At 32.8% G+C, this 23,871-nt stretch overlaps 2 protein-coding genes across 2 annotated transcripts in view; one reads left to right on the plus strand and one right to left on the minus strand.

The window, feature by feature from the left end:
- The first annotated feature begins 1,088 nt into the window (after nucleotides 1-1,088).
- The window catches only part of LOC126743485 (rab3 GTPase-activating protein catalytic subunit), a 128,515-nt gene continuing 105,732 nt past the window's right edge, over nucleotides 1,089-23,871 (plus strand). Inside the window, exons 1-3 of the mRNA XM_050450586.1 lie at nucleotides 1,089-2,291; nucleotides 4,744-4,868; nucleotides 4,930-5,120. Coding sequence (XP_050306543.1) covers nucleotides 1,163-2,291; nucleotides 4,744-4,868; nucleotides 4,930-5,120 — 1,445 coding nt within the window. The 5' untranslated portion in view covers nucleotides 1,089-1,162. The remainder of the gene's footprint in view (nucleotides 2,292-4,743; nucleotides 4,869-4,929; nucleotides 5,121-23,871) is intronic.
- LOC126743486 (leucine-rich repeat and fibronectin type-III domain-containing protein 5) overlaps nucleotides 16,874-23,871 on the minus strand; it is a 90,939-nt gene continuing 83,941 nt past the window's right edge. Inside the window, exons 5-8 of the mRNA XM_050450587.1 lie at nucleotides 21,331-21,514; nucleotides 21,102-21,274; nucleotides 20,643-20,865; nucleotides 16,874-17,537 (exon numbers count right to left, since the gene is read on the minus strand). Coding sequence (XP_050306544.1) covers nucleotides 17,251-17,537; nucleotides 20,643-20,865; nucleotides 21,102-21,274; nucleotides 21,331-21,514 — 867 coding nt within the window. The 3' untranslated portion in view covers nucleotides 16,874-17,250. The remainder of the gene's footprint in view (nucleotides 17,538-20,642; nucleotides 20,866-21,101; nucleotides 21,275-21,330; nucleotides 21,515-23,871) is intronic.

Consider the following 23,871-nt stretch of genomic DNA (forward strand, 5'->3'; position numbering starts at 1 on the left):
GAATTGCCATTACAATTTCGGCAAGATATGTGGTTCATGCAGGATGATATTTGCATCAACAATATCCAAATAGATGGATTGGAGGAGGAAATGACGCTCCTGTGATCTGGCCTCCACGCTTACCGGACTTGACTCCATTAGATTATTTTTTGGGGAGTCTTGAAAAACGATGGTGTACTCTATAGCAATTAATACAGAAGAGAAAAGTTATAGGCAAGAATTCAAAATGCAGCTAACATACTGAAGAACGATGAGGAGTTAATGCAAAAAGTGCGTTTTAACTTTTTACGCCGTGTTAATATGTGTATTCATATCGACGGAGGTCATTTTAAACAATTGTTAAAAGTTTATAAAATTTAAAACTACTTTAAATAAATTATTATTACTCATTAAATTAAAAGAAATCTTCCTATAAACTACGTTAAAAGTAACGACACAAAAAATGTCATTCCAATTTTTATTCTTCCGGTGCGGTATCACAGACTAAAACACGAAATATCTTAGTAACGCTTAATTTTTTGCGGATTCTAATAGGAGTATCATTTTTGCTCAAAAGCGTTAGGGAAATTGTTTCCTTTACAACAGAAAATAAAAATTACACTTGCAAAAAGTTATGGCCATTTTACACATCAAGAGTGCAGTCTGAGGCACCCTCTATCGTCCACAGTAAAATAATGCCCATTTTCGAGTTTCTCATACCAGAAAACCCCTAGGTATCAATCTTCAAAGTGGTATGTCGAAAAATATTAAGAAAATAAAATAAAATGGTTTTTTATTTTTTAAATTTAAAACTATATAGCTAGAGGCAAATAGGCAACTTTGGACAAAGGTAAGTTACTTTAAATCGTCTTATTTTGTACCTACTGAATGTCTCAGGATTTTGTAGACACCTTTTAGAGACACCTTGTATAACAATAACAATATCAAAAGGACTAATTCAGAGTAAAGTACACTTCTGACCAACAGCGCCGCTGTGGCAACTTTCTGAAACACTAGCTTTCGTTCATGTTTAGGTACACACGTTCAGCATCCAGGTCCGTCTCCTTACATCTGGTCTCCTTGGTCGCCATTATCTCTGTCAACCGTCAAAGTCAGCTGTTTTCTAAACCAACCTCAACTCTTGTTTTTGTTTATCAATAGGAAATTTTCTAAATATTAAGAAATGAACCAAGAAATCGACGATACCGAGTTTTACCATGAAGATTTTACCACTGCCTCGGACTGGGAAATCCTTGTTGCCCATATGGAAGAAATCGTCAATCAATGGAAAACTGATGAGGTGAAAGAAAGTGGGGAAACACCAAGAGAAAGTTCCAAACAATGGAATGTTAGGTCAGAAAAACTGGTTTATGTGGACACTAATTTCGATTTCCTTTGGTATAAGAGGATCTTAGACGAAGACTTGTCTGAAGGGTGTGATGACAAGGCGAAACATCCACTGGATAAGTGGCATGACTTCCAGATAGAAAGTTATAACTCGGAGGGGCTCAAGGACATTTGCTTGGCCAGCTGGTATGGCTTGGATGAATTTCTCGTTCTTAGCCCCTCCGGGAAACATGGAGTTACAAACAATGAAAGTAAAGCAAAAATTTTACTGAGTGCTTGTCTGGTTCTCGTTAACAATTTATCCCTGGAAATCCCAATATTCATTCAAGTCAGGGAGAAATGGCAAAAAATGTATTTGGGAGTATACGAGGCCAACGGAACTCGTACAAACTTTGATGTTGTGCATTTAAAAAGAGGCCTGTATTATTGCCAATACCTTACAGGACTGCTAGACTTGTTTAAAACTAAAATTATGTCCCCTTGCATGATTGAGAATATTTTTGTTTCATATCAAGCCACTTACACCCTAAATGATTTTGGTAACTTTATTTGGAAGCAAGATTTAACAACAGAAGCAATGGACATAGAAAACTTATTTATTCTTCCATTTGGAGTTACTGTCGATCCAGTTAATGCCCTTCACCTGAAAACTATATGGAGCTATATCTCGGAACATTCAGTTATAGATTCAGAGAGCCACAGTGATTTTGACCCGTTAAAAGCTCAAAAATGGCACTGCTCAGTTCAGAGTACACATGAACCAGTGTGTCTGCTCGGAGATGCTTTAGGAGAATTTTTGGAATTGCTGAATAAGAGTAATAATGTTTATGATGTGCTGGGTGATTATGCTACTGTGCATGTACAAGAGAGCAACCCGTTGGATCTTCTAACTGAATCTTCAGTTCCAACTATTTCTACTTTGTTGAGTCGAGCAGCCAGGAATTCCTTGACCAAGAATAAAAGAGGTATGTTCAAATTCAATAAATGCTTTGTGTTAAGTATAAAGAGTGTATTAGACCCTCATTTACAAAGCTAGAAGAAAAATAAAATACATAAAGTAAAAATTGTCAAAATGATAAAACCAAACATTAACAAAACTAAATATTAAGGGTCTCCCCTCCTTGTCAATATGTTATTGATGGTATCCCCTTGAAGGAGCTTGACTCAGTCAATGATTTGGGTGTCTTTCTGGACCCGAGTCTTACTTTCTCCCACCACTTTGAAAATACTGTAAATAGAGCTAATAAACTGCTTGGTTTTATCAAAAGATCTTGCAAAAACTTTACTAATGTGTCAGCATTGAAGACACTATATATTTGCCTGGTGAGATCTCTTCTCGAATGCTCCAATATTGTTTGGTCACCTCATTTTCTGATTCACATTGAGAGGCTTGAAAATATCCAGCACAAGTTTATCAGGTTTGCCAGATATACTCTTATGAAGTCAGGCCTGGATCTTACCTGTTCAGAGACCATGTCCTACCTGAGCATAAACTCCTTATCAAGTAGAAGGCAGTTTTTTGATGTTTGCTTTGCGTTTAAGGTTCTGAATGGTATTGTTAGAAGTCCGGAATGTCTGTGCCTTTTCTCTTTGCATGTATCTTCTTACACAACACGAGGTCAGGCGCTTCTCCACATTCCCTTTTGCAGAACATCCTATCTACTAAACAGTCCTATAAATAGAATAGCTTCTACAGTGAATAGATTTGCAAAAGATCTTGATTTTTTCAGTACATCTTTAAATAAATTTAAGTTGTCAGCTAGGGCAACTATCTTGGGATAGTGCCCTACTCCCACTCTTTGGATTAGGTTTAGCACAGTATTATTTATTAGTATTATAGTTTTTACTTAAGACTACTGTTAATTATTAATAAGTACTTGAAATGTTATATACATTAAAAATAAATAAATAAATAAATAAATAAATAAATAAATATTAACACTGATAATGATAAAATGATAAAACATATTTCTTGGGAATAAAATAGTCAATATAATACATAAATGCCATAGACAACAAAACATGTATTTCATCACAGTCATCTCTAGTCTAGGTAATTGAGTTCCTTAGATATCAGCAAGATTTTTTAAATTTATTTATTTATTTGTTACAAGTATCAACAGCTACAATGCCACTTACAGATGCTAACTTCACAATTAAAAAGTATTGTAAAAAATAATAAAAGGAAATACAAAAATCACAATGTGCATAATAACACAGAAATTACCCACACTAATAAAATACAATAAAAAATACCCAACACATCACTGGTCAGTTCAGTTCTGTTTTAGTTTATTTAATATTATTATTTTAAACTGATTCAGACTAGTTGAATCAGAAGCCTATATGTTAATATATTGACGAAGTTTATAAATGAGAGAATTCTTATAAAGGTTGGTTCGTGGATAAGCCAGATAAAAAACTAATGGTTGGCAAGTGTTAATTTTGTTTAAAGCAAAAGATAACTGACTAAGAATCTCAGGACAATCTATTTTGTTTTTCAGTATTTTAAAGAGATGACATCACTGCTCCTTGATTTATATAAGGCATTTGATAGCATGGGACATGTGACCATTATTCAGTTGGGCAAAGTGAAATCAAGGTGTGGTGTTCAGACTTAATTTCTCCATCTTGATTTTACAATGTATGATTAAAACTGACTTGGCAATAATGTAATATCAAACTCTACTTGCATTACACAGGTTTCTCCTCAGGGTTCTATTCACTTACACTTTGGGAACTATTAGACACATCATAAGGAAGAACTTCATGAAGACTTTCTGTTTAATGAATCAAATGCAGTCTATGCTAATGTATGCAGGCTGCTATTACCTGCATAATGGGTTTATAAATTTAGAAGATTTTCTTTGGCATTGAATTTGGTTTATTCTAAATAAGGCTTTGGTCAGCTTTTTTTGTACTTTGAATATACTACAAGAGCCTCTGAGTTGTATCCCATATGTATACACATACCCAGTTGCAATATTATTGCAATGTTATTATATTATTAACATTTGTAGATTGTTTCCTTTCAAATTAAAAGATTCCATCCAGTTTGTTAAATTAACAGTGTAGGTACTAAAAAAGAGCCTTATTCAAAATATATTCACAGAAATTTAGTATCTATTCCTTGTGCATGTACTTTGGAGAATATCCAATACCATTTTATCTAAGAGTTCTGAGTTGGAACATTTTTAAAATAATTTTTAAGGTTCTTTTAAGAGAGAAAAAGCGAGTTAAGATATATAATGTCATCAGGAAATTAGGTATATTTCCTCAATTTAGGAAAAGCTTGATTCTAAACTGTCTAGTTGAAATTAAGTTGTTGCAAAGGCTGTTCACACCCTCCTCTAATGATTAATGCATTTGTATATTAAATTTATAAACATTATAAATACATATTATTTTTATTTTTAGGTAACCCTCCAATTCAGGAAGGTGTCCTGGTCTCCCTCCTGTATTTCTTATTCCCTGATGCCGATGAAAATTCAAATTTTCCTTATGGAAAAGATGACAAGGAGCCCTTACCAAAAAAGCTTAAAGTAGGAAAAATTGTTTTTTTCATTACTTATTTACTTACTGATCACTTTTATTCTCACATAGATTATACAAAATTTTGAAGAACAGTTCAAGGGATTTAAGACTTGCAATGAAGATTCTCTTATTTGGAGGCTGTCTGTGGTTCTCTGTCACACCCTACAGAGTCTCGGTGGGATCAAAGCTTTCTGTCATATTTGGTATGAGTTTGTTCAAGAAATGAGGTACAGATGGGAGAAGGGGATGATGATACCTGGGTAAGTTAAATGAGCCAGAAAAAATATCAATCTCGGATTTAACCTGAAGAAAAATGAGCAATTAACCTGGGTTTCTAAAGTATAGCGATATGCCATAATATTTTTTTTTTGGTATATGTAATATATACTAGCATAAAGCCTAATGGTAACTAAACAAGGTAGTTCTAGAAAAATTATAACTACCATCCAATATTAAAGATTACCGAACTAATCGTATAAAGTATTGTATATCAAAGTATTACCCTCAAAGAAAACTTCACCTGTTATAAAATGCTCTATCAAGTATTGAGTATAGTTTTATCAACAGTTAGTCCACAGTTATTAACTTGTTGTCCGTTATGTTCTCTGACGCTTTGGAAAGTGGGCAATAACAGTTGTGTTGCGAAATCAATTTCTCAACACAGACAAATTAAATTTGTCTCAAATAATAACTACAGTCTACAAAAACTCTCCGATACCTGGAATTGGTGTCTGGGTCTGTCTTGCCCCGATCAAGCCGCGGCGACACGAAATTTACCCCGCACCACACCCAGTATGACGATAAATGCAAACCAGGCAAGATCTCTGCTCCGTCCAGCCAGCGACGTAAAATCAAAAACCCAAAACATCGAAGTCGATGTTAATTTTGTTTCACATAAGTTGATCTTCTTAAAGAGTTAGTTAACAGTTTGTGTCTTTTGACGGAAATGGTATAAAACCTTTCCTGTCCATATCTTTAAATGGGAAAGATCTGTTTCCTGTATTTAATAAATTTAAATAAAAAGCAAATTTATGTTGCAAAATTGAGCGTTGCAGTTAAAAGCGTTGTAAACTAGCTATTAAATTGCCTTTAAGTTAAAGCATATTATTTTGTGGGCGCTTCGTAAGAATATAAAGTTGTGAACAGAAAAGTCAACATTTATAACATTTTCCATGAACAGTTTTAATAACTAGTGAGGAGGCTGTTACTGAACCGAGGACAAGACTATTGAACATTTTGTGGAAGCGTATAGTGTGGAAGCAGCAGTGTATTGGATTTTGTTTTTCTGTGTCTTCACATAGAAACAAGGTACCTTTGTAATTTTCACTTGTGTGTTTTATTTTAAACAATAATAATTTTGTTACGTTATTTGTATTAAGGCCAAAGGGTTTAATTTAGTTAATTACTTTGTCTTGGTGTTTATTTAAATTTAAAATTTAATTTTATTCGAGTGCTTGCTGGAATGAGTGTGTTTACTTAGTAATAAGTTTTAGGTTTTTAGTTGTTTAAAGAAAATTAACGTTTTTATATTTAATATAAGATATTTAGGAGAAAATTTGATGGAAATTTTATTTACTAGCCTTATGTCAGTCCTTTCGTAATGGCGTGTTAATATTAAGGTATTAGCACAATCTCTTTAAACCTCTACTAAGTTTAATGTTTAAACTCTAGTCACGAAGTTTAAATATGGTCCTTCGAGCCGGATGTTCCATCAAGTTTTCTAAATAAAACATATTTCCAGCACCCATTATATTTAATTTTACATCCAGTAAAATTAGTAATAGATTAGATTCTAATTTAGTCCAGTCAAATTTTGTTGAGCAAATCAATACCTTTACTGAGTTTTTATTTAAAGGTTTACCTTTTTAAGTACTATTTTTAAATTATTCATAGTTCAAAATGGATATTAACCAGTTAAAAAAGAACCGTACTTTGGCCAAAAGTAAAATATCAAGAGTTTTAAATTCACTTGATAAGAAAAAAGATAATGAAATTGATATAACCTTTTTTGAAACCAAAATAAATCAGTTGCAAAATGCGTTAGATGCTTATAATTTAGCTCAAGATGAAATTGAATATCAGTTCGAGCTGAATTCAACTTTAGATAATAGTGAACCAGATGATGAAGATAGGGTATTAATAGAAGAAAAATGTGATATAGGATTTGTTTTGTGTCATAATAAAATTAAAGAGTTGTCAGGTACTTTAAATACTTCTTTACAGCGTTCTAATGCATCGCCAGCAGTAGTAGGGAAATCAATGATGTCTCCTTCTACGAATATTTTACAAATAATAAAAATTAAACATTTTACGGGTAACATGTCAGAATACCCTTCCTTTATGCAAATGTTTGAGTCAATTGTTATACAAGATAACACATTATCAGATATACAAAAATTTGCTTATTTAAAATCCTGTTTACGAGGTGAACCACTTGAAATAGTTGAGCATTTATCTTTTACTAATGAAAATTTTACTACAGCTTTAGCTTATCTTAAAGAAAGGTATGAAAATAAAATAACTGTCCTTAATGCACACATTGGTGCAATTTTAGATGTTCCAGTTGTTTCAAAGGTTAACTCAGCTAATCTTAGAGATTTTGTTAATAAATGCAAAGGAAGTATAGGGTCTTTAAATAACTTAAACTATACTAAAGAAGAATTGTTTGATGTTTTAGTAATTTATCTATGGATAAAAAAGGTAGACATAGGTACACGTAAAGCTTATGAAAGTGAACGTAGACAAGACCAGTTGCCTAGTATTACTGACTTTATTAAATTTGTTGAAAGAAAATGTGTAACTCTAGAAAATTTGTCAAGTAATGAACCTCAAGTTCAAAAACCAAATAGGGTTCAAACCCATACTTCCTTACACACAAATACAAATCAAGGTAACAATAAAAAATGTGTATACTGTAATGAAATTTCACATGTAATTTTAGGCTGTAATAAATTTAAAGGTTTATCACTTACAGGAAAGAGACAAACTGTTTCATCAAAACAGTTATGTTATAATTGCTTGGCTTCTCAGCACAATTTAAGTAATTGCCCTTCTAATAAAACTTGTATTTATTGTGGCAAAAGACACCATTCCCTTCTTCATGATTTTGAGCAATCCCATAGTCCAAGCTCGAATTTACAAAACAGAGTTAATCAAAATCGTTTTAGCCAGACTTCACGATTTCCAACCAGATCTAACCAAGGATCAATACATGGAAATTTCCAAAATAATCAATCTGCCAGAAATCATACGAACAATATTCATTCCCAAATAAACAATAATCAAAACCATTCTATGGTTGATCAAGAATTCACTTCACACAATAATTGCAGGCAAAATAATAATCTAACTGTTGCTAATGTATCACAAAATGAAGTGAGTCAACATTCTGAAGAGACCCACACAGTTTCAAATTTGTCTACCAAAAACTGTCAAGTCCTTCTAGCTACTGTCTCTTTAACCTTGTTAGATGCCGATGGCAACCCAGTTACCGTCAAGGGTATTTTAGATAATGGATCTCAAAACTCCTATATAACAAGTTCTCTTATTGAAAAACTAAAATATATTCCATATAACAAAACAACACGAGTTTCAGGTATTGCCCTGTCTCATAGCGTCTCACAAAAAATGGTGGATGTCATTTTACATTCCAATTTTAATCAAAAATCTTTTAAGTTAAGTTGTGTAGTGCTTCCCAATATTACATGTTCCCTTCCTCATATAGAAATTAATACATATGCATGGAATATTCCAAGTAATATATTCTTAGCTGATCCCAACTTTAACATACCCTCAGAAATTGATCTTCTTATAGGCTCAGACCTATATTATCAATTACTTACCCCTGGTATGATTAGTTTGGGAAACAAAATGCCTACCCTACTTAACACTCATCTTGGTTGGGTAATTGGAGGTTTATATCCTTCAAATTCCAATTCAAATATTTCTACTGCACATCTGAACGTAATTCAATCAGGTCAAGACTCTGTTGCCCTTTTTGCTCAAAATGATGAACAAAAATCCCTTGAAACCATTGTTGCAAAGTTTTGGGAGTTAGAAGAACTTCCACCTGTTAAGCTTCGCACCCCAGATGATGACTTGGCAGAATCTATATTTGTAAATACTACAAAAATCTTAGAAAATGGTACTTTCCAAGTAAACTTACCTCTTAAAAATGAAGATGAGCACCTCAAGTTAGGTGATTCAATTTCAATTGCTCGTAAAAGGTTTGAAAATCTTGAGAAAAGGTTTGAGAAAAGTCCAGAATATTATATACAGTATAAACAATTTATCGAGGAATATGTGTCCCTAGGTCATGCAAGATTTGTTCCTCTTACTCAATGTAATGAGTTTTCCCAACAAAAATACTTTTTTCCACATCATGCAGTAATTAGAGAGGACAGTGCAACCACTAAATTGCGTGTTGTGTTTGACGGCTCTTGTAAAACTTCAACAGGGTATTCTCTCAATGACATAATGTTAAAAGGTTTTCAAGTACAGCCAGATTTATACGATATTTTGTGTCGTTTTCGCTCGTTTAAGTATGTTCTGACTTGTGATATTGAAAAGATGTTTAGACAAATATTGGTTAATCCTGAGCAAACCTTTTTATTGAATATTCTTTGGAGAGAAAGACCTGAGGATCAACTCAAATGCATTGAATTGTTAACGGTTACTTATGGCACTAATAATGCTCCTTTTTTAGCCACTCGTGTGTTAACTGAAATAGCACAGAACAACTCATCTGACTATTCAGTCGCATCAAATGCTCTTCTAAACCAAACTTATTGTGATGATATTTTAGGAGGTGTTGATGATTTTAATGATCTTAAAATTCTGTACGATCAACTCAACTCCCTATTAAATAAGCATGGATTTCCATTGCATAAATGGTGCAGCAATTCACCACAATTTTTGTCAGCATGTACTGACCAACTTTATTATTCAGAATTGGAATTTAAATTTCATTCAACCCTAAATAAAGTTCTCGGATTAAAATGGAATCCAGTAGTCGATTATTTTTTAATTTCAAGTCCTAAGAAGACTTTTCCTGAACCCTTTACTAAAAGAAAAATCCTTTCAACAGTAGCACAGTGCTACGATCCTATCGGATTCTTGTCACCAGTTATTGTTATTGGTAAGCTGATTATTCAGCATATCTGGACTTTAAAAATTGATTGGGATACACCCTTAAAGGATAGTAATGTAATTATCCAGTGGAAAAACTTTGTTGACAATTTACATCTTCTTCAACATCTCAAAATTCCAAGATATTTCTTTTTGGATAAACCCTTAAAGGAAATTCAGTTACACGGCTTTGCAGATGCAAGCATGAAAGCCTATGCTGCCTGCGTTTATATACGCACATCCTATTCGGATAGTAGCATTTCTAGTTTTCTTGTCTCATCAAAGTCTAGAGTCTCTCCTCTAAAAAGTGTTACACTTCCTCGATTAGAGCTTTGCGCTATGCTTCTGCTCTCACAATTAATCACAAAACTCATAAACATTTATGCTAATAGGTTTAAAGTAGATTCAGTAAATCTATGGTCTGATTCCGAGATAGCCTTATCTTGGATTGAGTCTCATGCATCCCGTTGGAATATATTTATTTCTAATCGCGTATCCAAGATACAGGAATTAACCTCTGAGTTTACTTGGCGGCATATTAAATCCTCTGACAATCCAGCAGATCTACCCTCTCGAGGTATTTCTATTACTGATCTTTTAACTTCTAAAATGTGGTTTCATGGACCAGCCTTTCTAGAGCTTCCAGATCTTGATTTGACAAAGTCTAAAAAATTTCAGAGTTTAAATGACTTGCCAGAAGAAAGAAAAATTTCGTTACTTAGTACTGAAGTATTAAATCAGGATGTTTTTTGGTCTAACATTTTCAAACGCTTTTCAAGTTTCTTGAAATTGCAACGTACAGTAGCATATATGCTTAGGTTCTTACATAATTGCAGAAATAAAAACATTAAAAATTCTGGCCCTTTAAAGGTCCAAGAATTAAGAGATTCTCTTAACCAAATAATACAGGTCATACAATCCAAATATTTTTTAAAGCAAATTTCTGAGTTAAAGTCAAATAAAAATATTTCGGATAAGACTTTGAGAAAACTGAACCCCTTTATTGATTCAAATGGGTTTCTAAGAGTTGGTGGCAGATTGGAAAATGCTAATATCCCGTTTGACCACAAACATCCATTACTTCTACCGTCTCATAACTATATTGTGTCATTGATGTTGAAATATGAGCATCAGCGACTTGGACACGCAGGTGCTCAAAATGTTCTTTCAAATTTCCGATCCAGATATTGGCCACTTAATGGTCTTAGAGACCTTAAGAGAATAATTTCAAAATGTGTCACATGTTATCGTTTTAAAGCGCAACCAGGTCAACAAATCATGGCAAACCTTCCCAAAGACAGGGTGTTAGTATCTAGACCTTTTAGTCAAGTTGGTGTAGACTATGCAGGGCCATTTACCCTAAAATCTTCCAACCTTCGTAAGGCTCCTAGAATAAAGGCTTACTTGGCTATTTTTGTTTGCATGTCTTCTAAGGCCGTTCACCTGGAAGTAGTCTCCAGCATGACCACTGAAGACTACCTATGTGCTTTGAAGCGATTCATAAGTCGTCGTGGTAACCCATCTATGATCTTCAGTGATAATGGGACCAACTTTATAGGTGCTAAGAACCAATTATATGATATTTATTCATTCTTTAATAAAATTGAAACTTCTAATCAAATTAAGGAATTTTTGTCCCAGAGCGAAATAAAATTTAAGTTTATTCCTCCACGAAGTCCTCATTGGGGAGGAATATGGGAAGCTGCCGTTAAAAGTGCCAAGCATCATATCCATCGTATTATTGGTCAAAGTCATTTTACCTTTGAGGCTTTCTATACCATACTTGTACAGATAGAAGCAATTCTTAATTCACGGCCCTTATGTCCCTTATCAAATGACCCAAATGACTTTCAAGTTTTGACTCCTGGTCATTTGCTAATTGGTACTAGTTTGATGTCATATCCTGAAAAAGACATTTCTTTAATCCCTGAAAACAGATTAACGCTTTGGAAACGTATTACTCAAATAAAACAATTGTTTTGGAAAAAGTGGACTAAAGACTACCTAAATCGTTTGCAAAATCGACCAAAATGGTTTCAAGAATTTCCAAATATAGAACTCAACTCACTTGTTCTTCTGAAGGAAGATAACTCTCCACCATTTCATTGGTCACTTTCCAGAGTCATAGAAGTCATTCCCGGAGATGATGGTAAAGTAAGAGTTGTGAAACTTAAAAACAAGGACGGAGTTTTTACTCGAAGTGTGGCCAAGGTCTGTCCTTTGCCTCAACAAGATATACCTGAAACCTTTTTGTCCTCATTAAATTAGTTGGGGATACTTATGTAGTTTGGAGCAATTTGCTCCAACCGGGCCCCAAAATGTTGCGAAATCAATTTCTCAACACAGACAAATTAAATTTGTCTCAAATAATAACTACAGTCTACAAAAACTCTCCGATACCTGGAATTGGTGTCTGGGTCTGTCTTGCCCCGATCAAGCCGCGGCGACACGAAATTTACCCCGCACCACACCCAGTATGACGATAAATGCAAACCAGGCAAGATCTCTGCTCCGTCCAGCCAGCGACGTAAAATCAAAAACCCAAAACATCGAAGTCGATGTTAATTTTGTTTCACATAAGTTGATCTTCTTAAAGAGTTAGTTAACAGTTTGTGTCTTTTGACGGAAATGGTATAAAACCTTTCCTGTCCATATCTTTAAATGGGAAAGATCTGTTTCCTGTATTTAATAAATTTAAATAAAAAGCAAATTTATGTTGCAAAATTGAGCGTTGCAGTTAAAAGCGTTGTAAACTAGCTATTAAATTGCCTTTAAGTTAAAGCATATTATTTTGTGGGCGCTTCGTAAGAATATAAAGTTGTGAACAGAAAAGTCAACATTTATAACATTTTCCATGAACAGTTTTAATAACTAGTGAGGAGGCTGTTACTGAACCGAGGACAAGACTATTGAACATTTTGTGGAAGCGTATAGTGTGGAAGCAGCAGTGTATTGGATTTTGTTTTTCTGTGTCTTCACATAGAAACAAGGTACCTTTGTAATTTTCACTTGTGTGTTTTATTTTAAACAATAATAATTTTGTTACGTTATTTGTATTAAGGCCAAAGGGTTTAATTTAGTTAATTACTTTGTCTTGGTGTTTATTTAAATTTAAAATTTAATTTTATTCGAGTGCTTGCTGGAATGAGTGTGTTTACTTAGTAATAAGTTTTAGGTTTTTAGTTGTTTAAAGAAAATTAACGTTTTTATATTTAATATAAGATATTTAGGAGAAAATTTGATGGAAATTTTATTTACTAGCCTTATGTCAGTCCTTTCGTAATGGCGTGTTAATATTAAGGTATTAGCACAATCTCTTTAAACCTCTACTAAGTTTAATGTTTAAACTCTAGTCACGAAGTTTAAATAAGTTGTTTCAAATGCGTTCGATAAACTTTTTTGCAATTAACCTGTGGTTTAAAAGCTACTTATGTAATAAAACTTACTTTGTAAAAAAAGCCTTTTTCAATAAGATATCTGTCACCTCTGGTATTTCACAAGAAGCTCACTTAGCCACTTTTTGATTCACTTCTTGATAAGTTAACAAAAAAAATTAAATATTGTAAATGTGTTCTCTATGCAGATGACTTAAGTACTATTTTGAGTTTCTAGTATTTGGCCAATGGTATAATTTTGATTGTCTAAAAATTAAACATTTTGACAGTTTCCAGTAAGAGAAACCATAATATTATATTTCTACTATCACATAAATAACAAAATCTTGGATAGACTTGACTGAAGTTAAAGGTATGGGTGTGTATGTATATTGATACTGGTTTTCGAGTGCTTTATTACTAATATAATAAATATGGAATCGATTACCGAATCGAAGCTACTAAGATTTATTAGTCGAACTTTAAGGGATTTTAATTACATTAATTGTTTTGGAGTTCTTTAGTGCTCCTCTGCCAGATGCATAATTGAATATGCTAGTCTAGTTTGGTCATCACAATATAATTTATACATTGAAATGTTAAACGAAAATTTTTTAGACTTAAGCATTTAAATTTGACATACCTGTACAAGATTTTACTTGAGTTACATAGAATATCTTTTAAACTTAAACTGTTTAAACTGTTTTAAAGAACCGTTTTGTAATGGTTGAAAAGAAAAGACAAGAGAATAGCCCAGAATTTACATATCTATGTGAATTCATCCACTGATATTAATCGACACAGGTAAGTAAAATCATAAGTCTGGTAAAAGAAACTAGAATAAAATATTAAAGAATGTAAAAGAAAATATATCTGTATTTAGCAAATATACATATATATCATAGTGTTGGGTCCTATTTTGTTTTTATTATACGTTAATGACTTAAGCTCTCTATCACTGCATGGACTAATGGTTCAGTTTGCCGATGATACAACAATTCTGTGGCATAACAAAGATCAAAAAGTAGTCAGATCTCTCATAGTAGAGGACCTTCACAAAATTAAAGAGTGGTGCATCTGCAATCAGCTTGTATTCAATGTTGATAAGACTTTTGTTCTGGGCTTTAAGTGTAATGTAGAGGGTTTTTTGTTTGATGAGCAGAGCCCACTACATGGTAGGGATTATTGTCGATTTCTCGGCCTCTTCATTGATGAGAGCTTAAGGTTTGACAACCACGTTTTGGGCCTCGCTGCTAAACTTTCTTCTGATTGTTTTGCAGTCAGGGTTGCCAGGCATGAGTTGGGGGGGTTGTTTGTTCGTTCAGTTTATTTCGCCTTAATAGACTCTCATATCCGTTATGGGTTGCCATTTTGGGGATTGTGCTCCAAGGGACTCCTTAACATAATTTTTACTATTCAGAAAAAAGCATTAAGGTATCTGTGTGGTGTTGGTCTGAGAGTCTCTTGTAAACCTCTTTTTGTAGCTGAAAGAATTTTAACAGTTTTCTCACTCTTTATATTGGAAACTGCAACACTCAGACATAAGTCCGTAAGTCCACCATCCTGTACCAGTCATAATACTCGTCAAGTGGGCAACTTATCTCTTCCAATCCCCACCTTCTCACTTACGAGAAACTCTCTTATATTTATTAGTCGTAAAATATTTAATCATGTTCCTTTTTCGATTAGGACTGTTACAGACCTTAAAAAGTTTAGGAGAGAACTAAAGAAATTAATCTTACCAAAAGCTTACTACAGCATTGAAGAGTATTTTAACGATTCATTTTAATATTTAAAATTATTTGGTTTTGTCTTTGTTTATATAAAATATGCTTTTATGTACAATCAAAATCGATTCTGTATTCTGTTTTTGTCCTGTATAACCAAATAAATACTTGTATTTTAAATTCTAGGATTAGGAAGCTTTTAGCATAAGTTTGTAAACTTGGCAAATAAAGTATATTTTGACTTTGACTTGACTTGACTACAACAACATAGTATATATTATTATGTTAGCATCCGTCGGAACGATAGCAATGCAATTTCTTTCCTTGCCCTTATAAACATACTTTTTAATTCAATACATGAAAATGATATTAAAACAGGTTTGTTTGGGTTTTTAATGGATACCCGTTTGACTTTGAAGTTATCTTCGCCATTATTCATATTCAAATATCGAAAGATTTTCGTTTTTCGAGATTCATTTCAAAGATTGTGTATCTGCCTTTTCTGAATCTTGAAGCCATTATAACAACATTCAACAAGCAACATTTTCTTTCTGTGGTCCTTTGAGCCATATTCTCGTTTGGTTTTTAGTATGTCTTATTTTGTTCACTTTTAAGTTGCTTGTTCTCTTTAGTTAGGTTCTCCAGTGACTGCTGGATTTCATTCATGATTTTGCTGTTAAATACAACGGAATTATCAAGATCATCAACGTTTTTAGATAATATCTCAAGCAACGCGTTTTCTGATAAGTTTTTTGTTTCGTTCTTCTTCCGAGTAACTCGATTGCTTTCAAAGCCAGTTTGTTTTAGCCGTTTATTCTTATTCTGCCTGCCCTGATTGGTCTCACTATCCATTGCTTCTCTAATATCCTCCTGTTCCAAAACGGTAGTTCTTTTTAACTGTTTTCTCGCTTTATAATATATAAAGTATCCTCGTATTCCCTTGTCTATAATATAATAGTCTACCCTTTGTTTCTTCTGCTTCAGACAATGAGGAGAAACTTTCAGAACTTCCACGAGAAAAAAAATTGCTTCCTAGCCTCATGCTTACAGTCGACAGTACCAAACAAATTCCTTTGATTTTTTGCCCTTTACGTCTTCTTTTTTGATGATGTGCAAGAAAGGTCAAACCATCTTTCACAGCCTCCCTTACATCCCACTGTAGGTATTTTTGCCAACATTTTGCTCACAGGAGCCACAAAAAACAACCATTTTAAAAAGTTACAGTAAACTAACGCGAATTTTGGAACGCAGCTACACTTGTGTTTATAAAACTAAACCAAATATGGCTTCTATCAATTTGGCACACGTTTTTCCACTTTCATTACTTTTAGTTACCTCTCAGAGAAGCATTTTAGTTACTAACGTTTGTTTAACATTGTAGTAATAACATGCTTCTAAAAGCAATAATTAATTTTCCTAAGAAACACCCTTCTTTGGTTGATATATCCACTTTATATAAAATTGTCTTTATAATTTTCTTTATATTCAAAGGATTATCCGTAATCTAAAATTATTTTTAGTTAAGTTCCACAGTATGATGGTATGACCATTGTAAGGATATTAAATTTTTTAATACACTTTTCAGTAATTCACTCTATAGAATGCCTTGGGATATATGTGTTTTAATTTTAGTATTTTTTTCTTCTTTATTTTCTGTCTAGCTACTATATTTGGAAATAGACAACCGTTTTTGTCTTGGCTCTTTTTTTAACAAAGATAAAGTAAGTAGGAAAACAAACTACTGTTATGGTATAAATAATTCCAAATTGTCAATTAAAAACAAAATTTTTCTTCGTATAAATATCTCTTTAATTATTGTATATCTACAAACCGTATTCTAACTTCATCATATCCAAACTGTCCTAAAAGCATTAGAAATAACTAAAGCACCCGCTCATACATTCTCACACTATAGAAATTTCTCCTACCACTACTATTATAGGTAAACTTAAATATTGTAATTACACCTAACTTTTTTTGATTACCTTTCTAGCACTTCCTAACAATACTGTTACAAAACTAAATTCTAAACTTAGTATATACAAACAAAATTGACAGCTTCAAGTTTGGAGTCAATTATAAAAGATTAGTTGAGCAATTAAACATTAATATTTGCTTCCTACTATATCAATCATCTAATAATAAACTTCCTTTCTTGCGTTTCACAAAGGCACCAGTCCGTTTCTCGTGGTAGGATTCCTTGCCATATAAATGTCCATGTCGTGATCGGTCCAATTATCGGAATTATCACCGTAATTATTTAAAGTGTGAGTGGATCCTGCTGTGCTGTATCTACTGCTGGGTCTGTGATGGTCACGTGATCGGGATCTGGGTCTGGACCGACGCGTGGATGATGCTACGGAATGGGCGGGTCCATGATGAGGAGGCATCCTGGTGGACATGCGGTCCGGTTGTTGCATTGCCAACGACTGACGAGACTGTCTCAAATCTGAAAGGAGAAAAATGGGGTTAAGATGAGTATTTTGTCGCAAGGTAAATTTGGTTATAGAAAAATGGCGCTGAAACGATTTAATATGAAGATGAGTAAACTCTTTTCAAGTTTGTTATTCCAAGATATAGTAGGTACCTTTTAGAGAAGAAAAGCAAATATGTTTATGGCTGCTAATTCGTCGGCCCCAGACAAGATGACAGATATGGCGTATAAGTGTGCTCCGGAGTAATTCAAAATATTTAATAGTAAAAATACCGCCTCGCGATAGGATAAAGAAGCGTTGAGAACATTATATGAGACATTGTTAAAGTTTGAACACATATAATCCAGTATTGTAGCACCATTATCTTTAATTTTCCTGGGCTAGTTTATATGCATACTAAACTTATTAATATATTTTGAATAAAAGAACTAGTGTGAGCGGTGTAGTTTATATTAAAGTCACCTGTTAAAATAAGTTAATTATATGGAGAAAACTGGCTTTTACAAAAACAATGCCTGGCTTGCTGAAAGTGATCTATAAACACTAATAATGTATATATAGTAGTTAACAGAATAAACAATAGAGAATTTAAAGGCTTTTTCAAAAAGTTGATCGTCAAATTTGTTAATAGGGTTTGATATGGATTCTGCGTTCTTCCTTGCCAATATGATTGACCACTATGAATTGAAACTGATCTAGAAAATACAGAAATAATACTATAATTGTGCAAGTAAGTGGTCTCTCCGGGATGTAACCAATGCTTAGTTAAGTAGACTAAATGTGTAACATTTAGACTTTTTAAGAGCACATATAGTTTGTCAGTCTTGTACCTCTTCAATTGTATATTTAACCAAAAAACCGCTAAAGAGGTAGCAGAATTATCGACTCTAAAAAAGTACAACCCTGAGTAAATGCATTTGAATCATGAATGAAAAGCTCCTTTATAAGAATCATTTTGGACTCTATCTACCTTTTTTCCTTTAACACTTAACGTATTATCTAGATCTATAGATTCATTGTAAGTTCACAAACCCTAGAGAGTATTATGTTAAGTCTGGCTATTGACTCGACATTACACAAATCATAATAAGACCGAATTTGATTATACAAATTAATTTGCACATAACAATAAGTGGTGAATTTTCATAATAATTATTACTACGAGTACTGTGCGTATAAAAAGTCACATCAGGATTACGTGTTATATACCTAGGTGTATACAAGTTTATTTAGTAGGGTATATTAGGAGCATTTATAAAATTGTTTAAAAGTTTATACAAAAACAATATTGAAAATATATTTCTCCTACTTTCTATGCCTTGAAGGTTGTGCAAATTCATTCTCTCTAACTTCTCTCTAAGGTATGTGCATTTCAAATACACCTGTTTGCTTATAATATAAATATCTTAAGAATTTGTTCTGAATCTTCTCTATAGAATGTTTATGGGTTTCATAACTTTCTAACATGAGATACAGATAAAGATTTTAGACCAATTAGTATTTTACCAGTACAATCTAAAATTCTTGAGAAGATTGTAGTTAACCAACCTAGTAAGTCTTGTTTTCGTAAGAATCACAGCACTACTACAGCTTTACTTCTGGTATCTGATGACAGTTTTAGGGCTTGGGATATACTACTTGCCTTATTCTTTTCTCTATATTTATTAAAGCGTTCGATACTATCGAACATTAGCTCTTATTAACTAAACTAAAAATAATATGATCTTGTTTGGGGATGGCTTTCTACGATTATATACTGGTATACAATGGCTCAAAATTCTGTTAATTAAAATAATTAATCATGGTAATCCCAGGGCAGGGTGCTAGGTCCTCTTCTGTTTTGTATATATGCGGCAGAGTTTTCTCAATTTCTGAAACATTTTAAGAATTCCTCAATATGCGGATGACACACAAGTCTATTACTGTTTTAATAATAATAATATCTCTTCGGCATGTAGGGACATGAACACTGATTTGCAAATCATCCATAATGATTCCTTAGTCAACAAAAATCTGAAATATCTTGTTTGGTAAATCTAAAGAGACTATTTTGAATTATCAAAGTTTTTCATTGACTTTATCTAGCCTTTCTTTTAGTCCAATAGACAATTGCAAGAATTTTGGTCTTTATATCGACTCAGATCTAAGATTCTCGAGTCAGGTTTCATCAGTTACATGCTGATAAGCATGATTATTGTATATGCATAGACAAGCCTGTGATACACCAACTAGGTTCAGTTTGTGTGACTAATTAGTACTGTCCCACTTGTATTACTGTAATATTATTTATATGCCTTGTTTAACTCAGCATGATTATTAGTTTTTGCAAAAAATGCAAAATGCGTGCCTGAGGCTTAGTTATGGTGTTCGTAAGTTTGATCACATATCGCCCCATCTAAAAGAATCCGATTGGCTTACTATAAGAGAATGATGACCACTTACATATTTTGTGTTTGGTCTTTAAAATCAGACAAACTCTTTCCCAGAGTTCCTGTGGTCAGTCATGGTGCTCGGTAAAGTATAGAGCAATGAATTCTTGAATAGATGTTTCATCTATTTAGCAACTTGTGCATTTAACTTGCTGCCTATCAATACCAGAACTTCATCTTTATGTAGTTTCCGTAGAAAGACTATGGATTTCTTACTATCCCTCCGAACTATTTGATCGGTACTAGTAAAGATAATTTCGTGAATACTACATTCAGTGACTATTGAATTATACTTAAATTATAATTGTTTTATATGCGTATTGCCTACATAGTACTTAAGTCATTACCCTTGGATTAAGCAATTTTTTATGGATAATATATTAGGGTGGTTGTATGAGTAGCTTCAGTTGGATAGCGCCACCCCATTTGTCTTCTTGAGCTTTGTACTCGTTTCTGTATAAATAAATAGAGCCATTTATTATTCTGTTTTGATTAAATAAATAACTTAAATAAAGTACTTTTGTTTATCTGTTTACGGTAATTTAGTTGCAATACTGCAAGAGTCTAATTTTATCTTGTAAAATAATTGCAGCATTGGTATATTTCCCTAATATGTTTAAATCGAGATGTAATACCCAAACAAATAGATAACCTAACATACATTAGTCAAACAACATAGATTTTAATTACCTTGTCTCGAAGCCAATAAATTATTGGGAAAAGCGTTTGCCGTCAAGTATCTTCCTGAATGATTCGAGAAACTGTTTTGTGATTGTCCATCCGCAATTGAGCGAGCTTTGGCACTTTTCCCACTAAAATGAGACCTTAACTCGTCTAGAGACGGAGGCTGTTCCACTGTATACATCCGGGGTCTTTGGCTGTGTGCGCTGTAGGCTGACACTTGATCCCAGTCCTAAATTTAATAATTAAGAAGATAACTCACTATATAGCAAAATTCTTCGTACTTAAAACTGTAAAATTTAAAAGCTGTAATAAGACCATCAATTGCGTCGAATAAACCGCAACGTTTCCTGTAAGGTACTAAATGACTCATAAGCGTCTCGAGTAAATGGGTCGTAATTATACGCTTTTAGTAGTCAGTTGGATGCTGAAATTATGCTACTGTATTTGTAAATAAAGTTTGCTTACCTTGCTATTATTGTAAGCACTCAATGTTGCCAAAGACGTTAACGGTTCTATCGGGCTCTGCGGTAAGGTACAACAGTTAACTGGTAAGCCAGCAATAGGAATACCATGTTTAATTCCGTTTATCTTTTGCTGGTGGAGCTCGTGCAGTTTTCGGGACCTGCGTCGTGATGCAGCTATAAATTAGGTTTAGTGTCACACGTGTGAACAGAGGGAAATAATCCACTACTACCTATAAAAACTATCACAGCTACCACAATGGTTCCACAAATAGCAGCGCTGGCGGCAATAGTGATCTTGTCCATGTTGGATGAAGCGGATGATACCGTTCTTACTTCTCGGCATTGGGTGTAAGGGACGTTTTCGGGAGTCACGTTGAGTTCTTCTAGGGACACGACGCATACTATGATGCATTCCTGAAAATAATAAAATAATGAAATTTATTTCATGAAAAGGATTTAATTTATTTTTAGCAAAAAAAACAATAAGGTTCAACTATTTATTGCAACGTTTCTACCAAGTTTAAGATATTGTGAGTTAATTAGAAAAAATAAAATATAATTTTTCTATATGAATTATTAAAAAGACAAGGATTTTTCTTTATAGAGTCTTTCTTATAAGGTCTTCCAGGCTTTAAGATATGACATTTCGAAGATGTCTGAATAGATAGACCAATATCTGATCCAAGGAAAATGAGGTGCAAGAGAATGAAATACTGAAGACCTTGGAAGGAAACTATGATAGAAGCGAGAAGAGATGAAAATCTTCCGAAGATATTTAAAATATAATCAAGTTACTAAAAAGAAAAGTATAAATTAATTAGTTTCGATGCCAGAAAAAGAGAACATGAAGAACCTGACATCTATATTTCTAACTTTTGTATAGGCTTTGAGACTTACGTCGTCTCTTTTTGTATATTGTGTGTTATTAGTACTCTTAGATTACTTCTTCATACATCTATTTCTATTATCTTTTTTAATAAGAAAATTCGTAGACAATGCGAACTATTAAGCGTGATATTCATAAGTTGCAAGTACAAGGAAAAAAAATCAAAACAAAGGCAGACAAGGAAAGATAGAAAAGAAATTTCAATGTGTTGAATGATATAACAAAACTATTACAAAAATATTTTAGGAAATATTAAACAATTCCTATAAAATACATTCGAGTCTACGCAGAAAGAAGATAGAATCTGAACCTTATTCTTCAAGTTGATCTTATAAAAAAATATGAAGTTATATGAAAATTTGGCAAGACAGTCAAAACCGAAGCACTACTACATTACTAAGTATAAGAAAACTCATATAATCATAATAAAAAGACTGTTATAGGAAATAATATCTATATTATCGCTTCATTTTCTAAATAGTATTTGGATTGCCTGAAAATAGTGTTTTTCTCTCGTAATGTATCTAATAATACCCGAAAAACATTATTTTGTTCCCATCCCTATCTAATTTTTGGACTGGGATAGGGATATGTAAATGAAAATTCGATTTTTCCACCTCTTTCTATATTATCGTTTCATTTTCTAAATAGTGTTTGGATGGCCTGGAATCAGTGTTTCTCTTCTGTAATGTATTTAATTATACCCGAAAACTTTATTTCTTTATTTCCATCCTCTTCTAATTTTTCATCTGATATAGGGATATACATGGTGTGCCAACAAGGTGTACGGCTAAGATAGCGTCTTCTCTTATACGAGGTAGAGCAAAAAGTTCTCCAGCAAAGTTGTAGGGTTGACAAAAACCTACGAACTAAAAATATTTTTATGTATACTGGGTGTGTCATAAAAAAGCTACTATAAAATATGATTTTTTTAAATGGTACGTCCTGTATATTATGGTACTAAAATGTGAGGCAAAAAGAGTACTTTATTTTGGTATAACGTTTTTAAAATTTCCATGCGGCGTTGCAACGTAATTAATTGTATGTTATTTTTTGCTTTTAGAGGGTTCGTTTAAAAAATCATAATTAACTTAAAATTTATTCTGCGCCTATGAAACTTGTACCACAGTTAGTCTAGGGTACCTCCTCTAGGCTGACTATGATAATTTGTAATTTTTTAATACAGGGTGTTTTTAAAGAACTTTCAAACTTGCTGAAATTAAATTCGTAATATCTCAAATTTTTCAAATGGAACGCCCTGTATATTTTTATCTAATTAAGTTTGTCCCTCAAATACCTTCATTTTTTATTTAATATGTCCTATAGCTAAACCAAGTACTTTTTGAGATATTTTAACTTTTCTGTAAAATACTATGCATTAAACGGGTATTCTTTAAGTTTTGATCAAGATTGCTTAGAAAAAATTATTGAAGAATTAGAATTATTACTTTTCCTATAATTATTATTATTATTATTATTATTATTATTATTACATACTTCAAAAATTAACCAACACAATTATTCACCTAAACTGCTAAAAAAAAAACAGCAAAATTAAATTACATACTAGGTAGGTACTTACGTATTTTTGCATAAATGTACATCGATACACTAATTTTAAATTTTAAAGATCAATTACAATTATTATAAATTGTGTTCAATATGACCTCCTAAATTTTGTACGCAAGCATTTACCCTTTTTGAGAATGTGTCATTAACCTTTTCCAACATAATTAGCGTGACTGTTTGAAAAATCTCCGGAATTTTATTTTTCATATATTCACTTGTGGTAGGTTATTTGATAGACTTTTTCCCTCACATATCCCTACAAGAAAAAATCCAGTTTGGTCAAATCTGGGGCCTTGCGGGCCAAGGGACCGGCCCA

Source organism: Anthonomus grandis, chromosome 13, assembly GCF_022605725.1.
Source record: "Anthonomus grandis grandis chromosome 13, icAntGran1.3, whole genome shotgun sequence".
Taxonomy (NCBI): domain Eukaryota; kingdom Metazoa; phylum Arthropoda; class Insecta; order Coleoptera; family Curculionidae; genus Anthonomus; species Anthonomus grandis.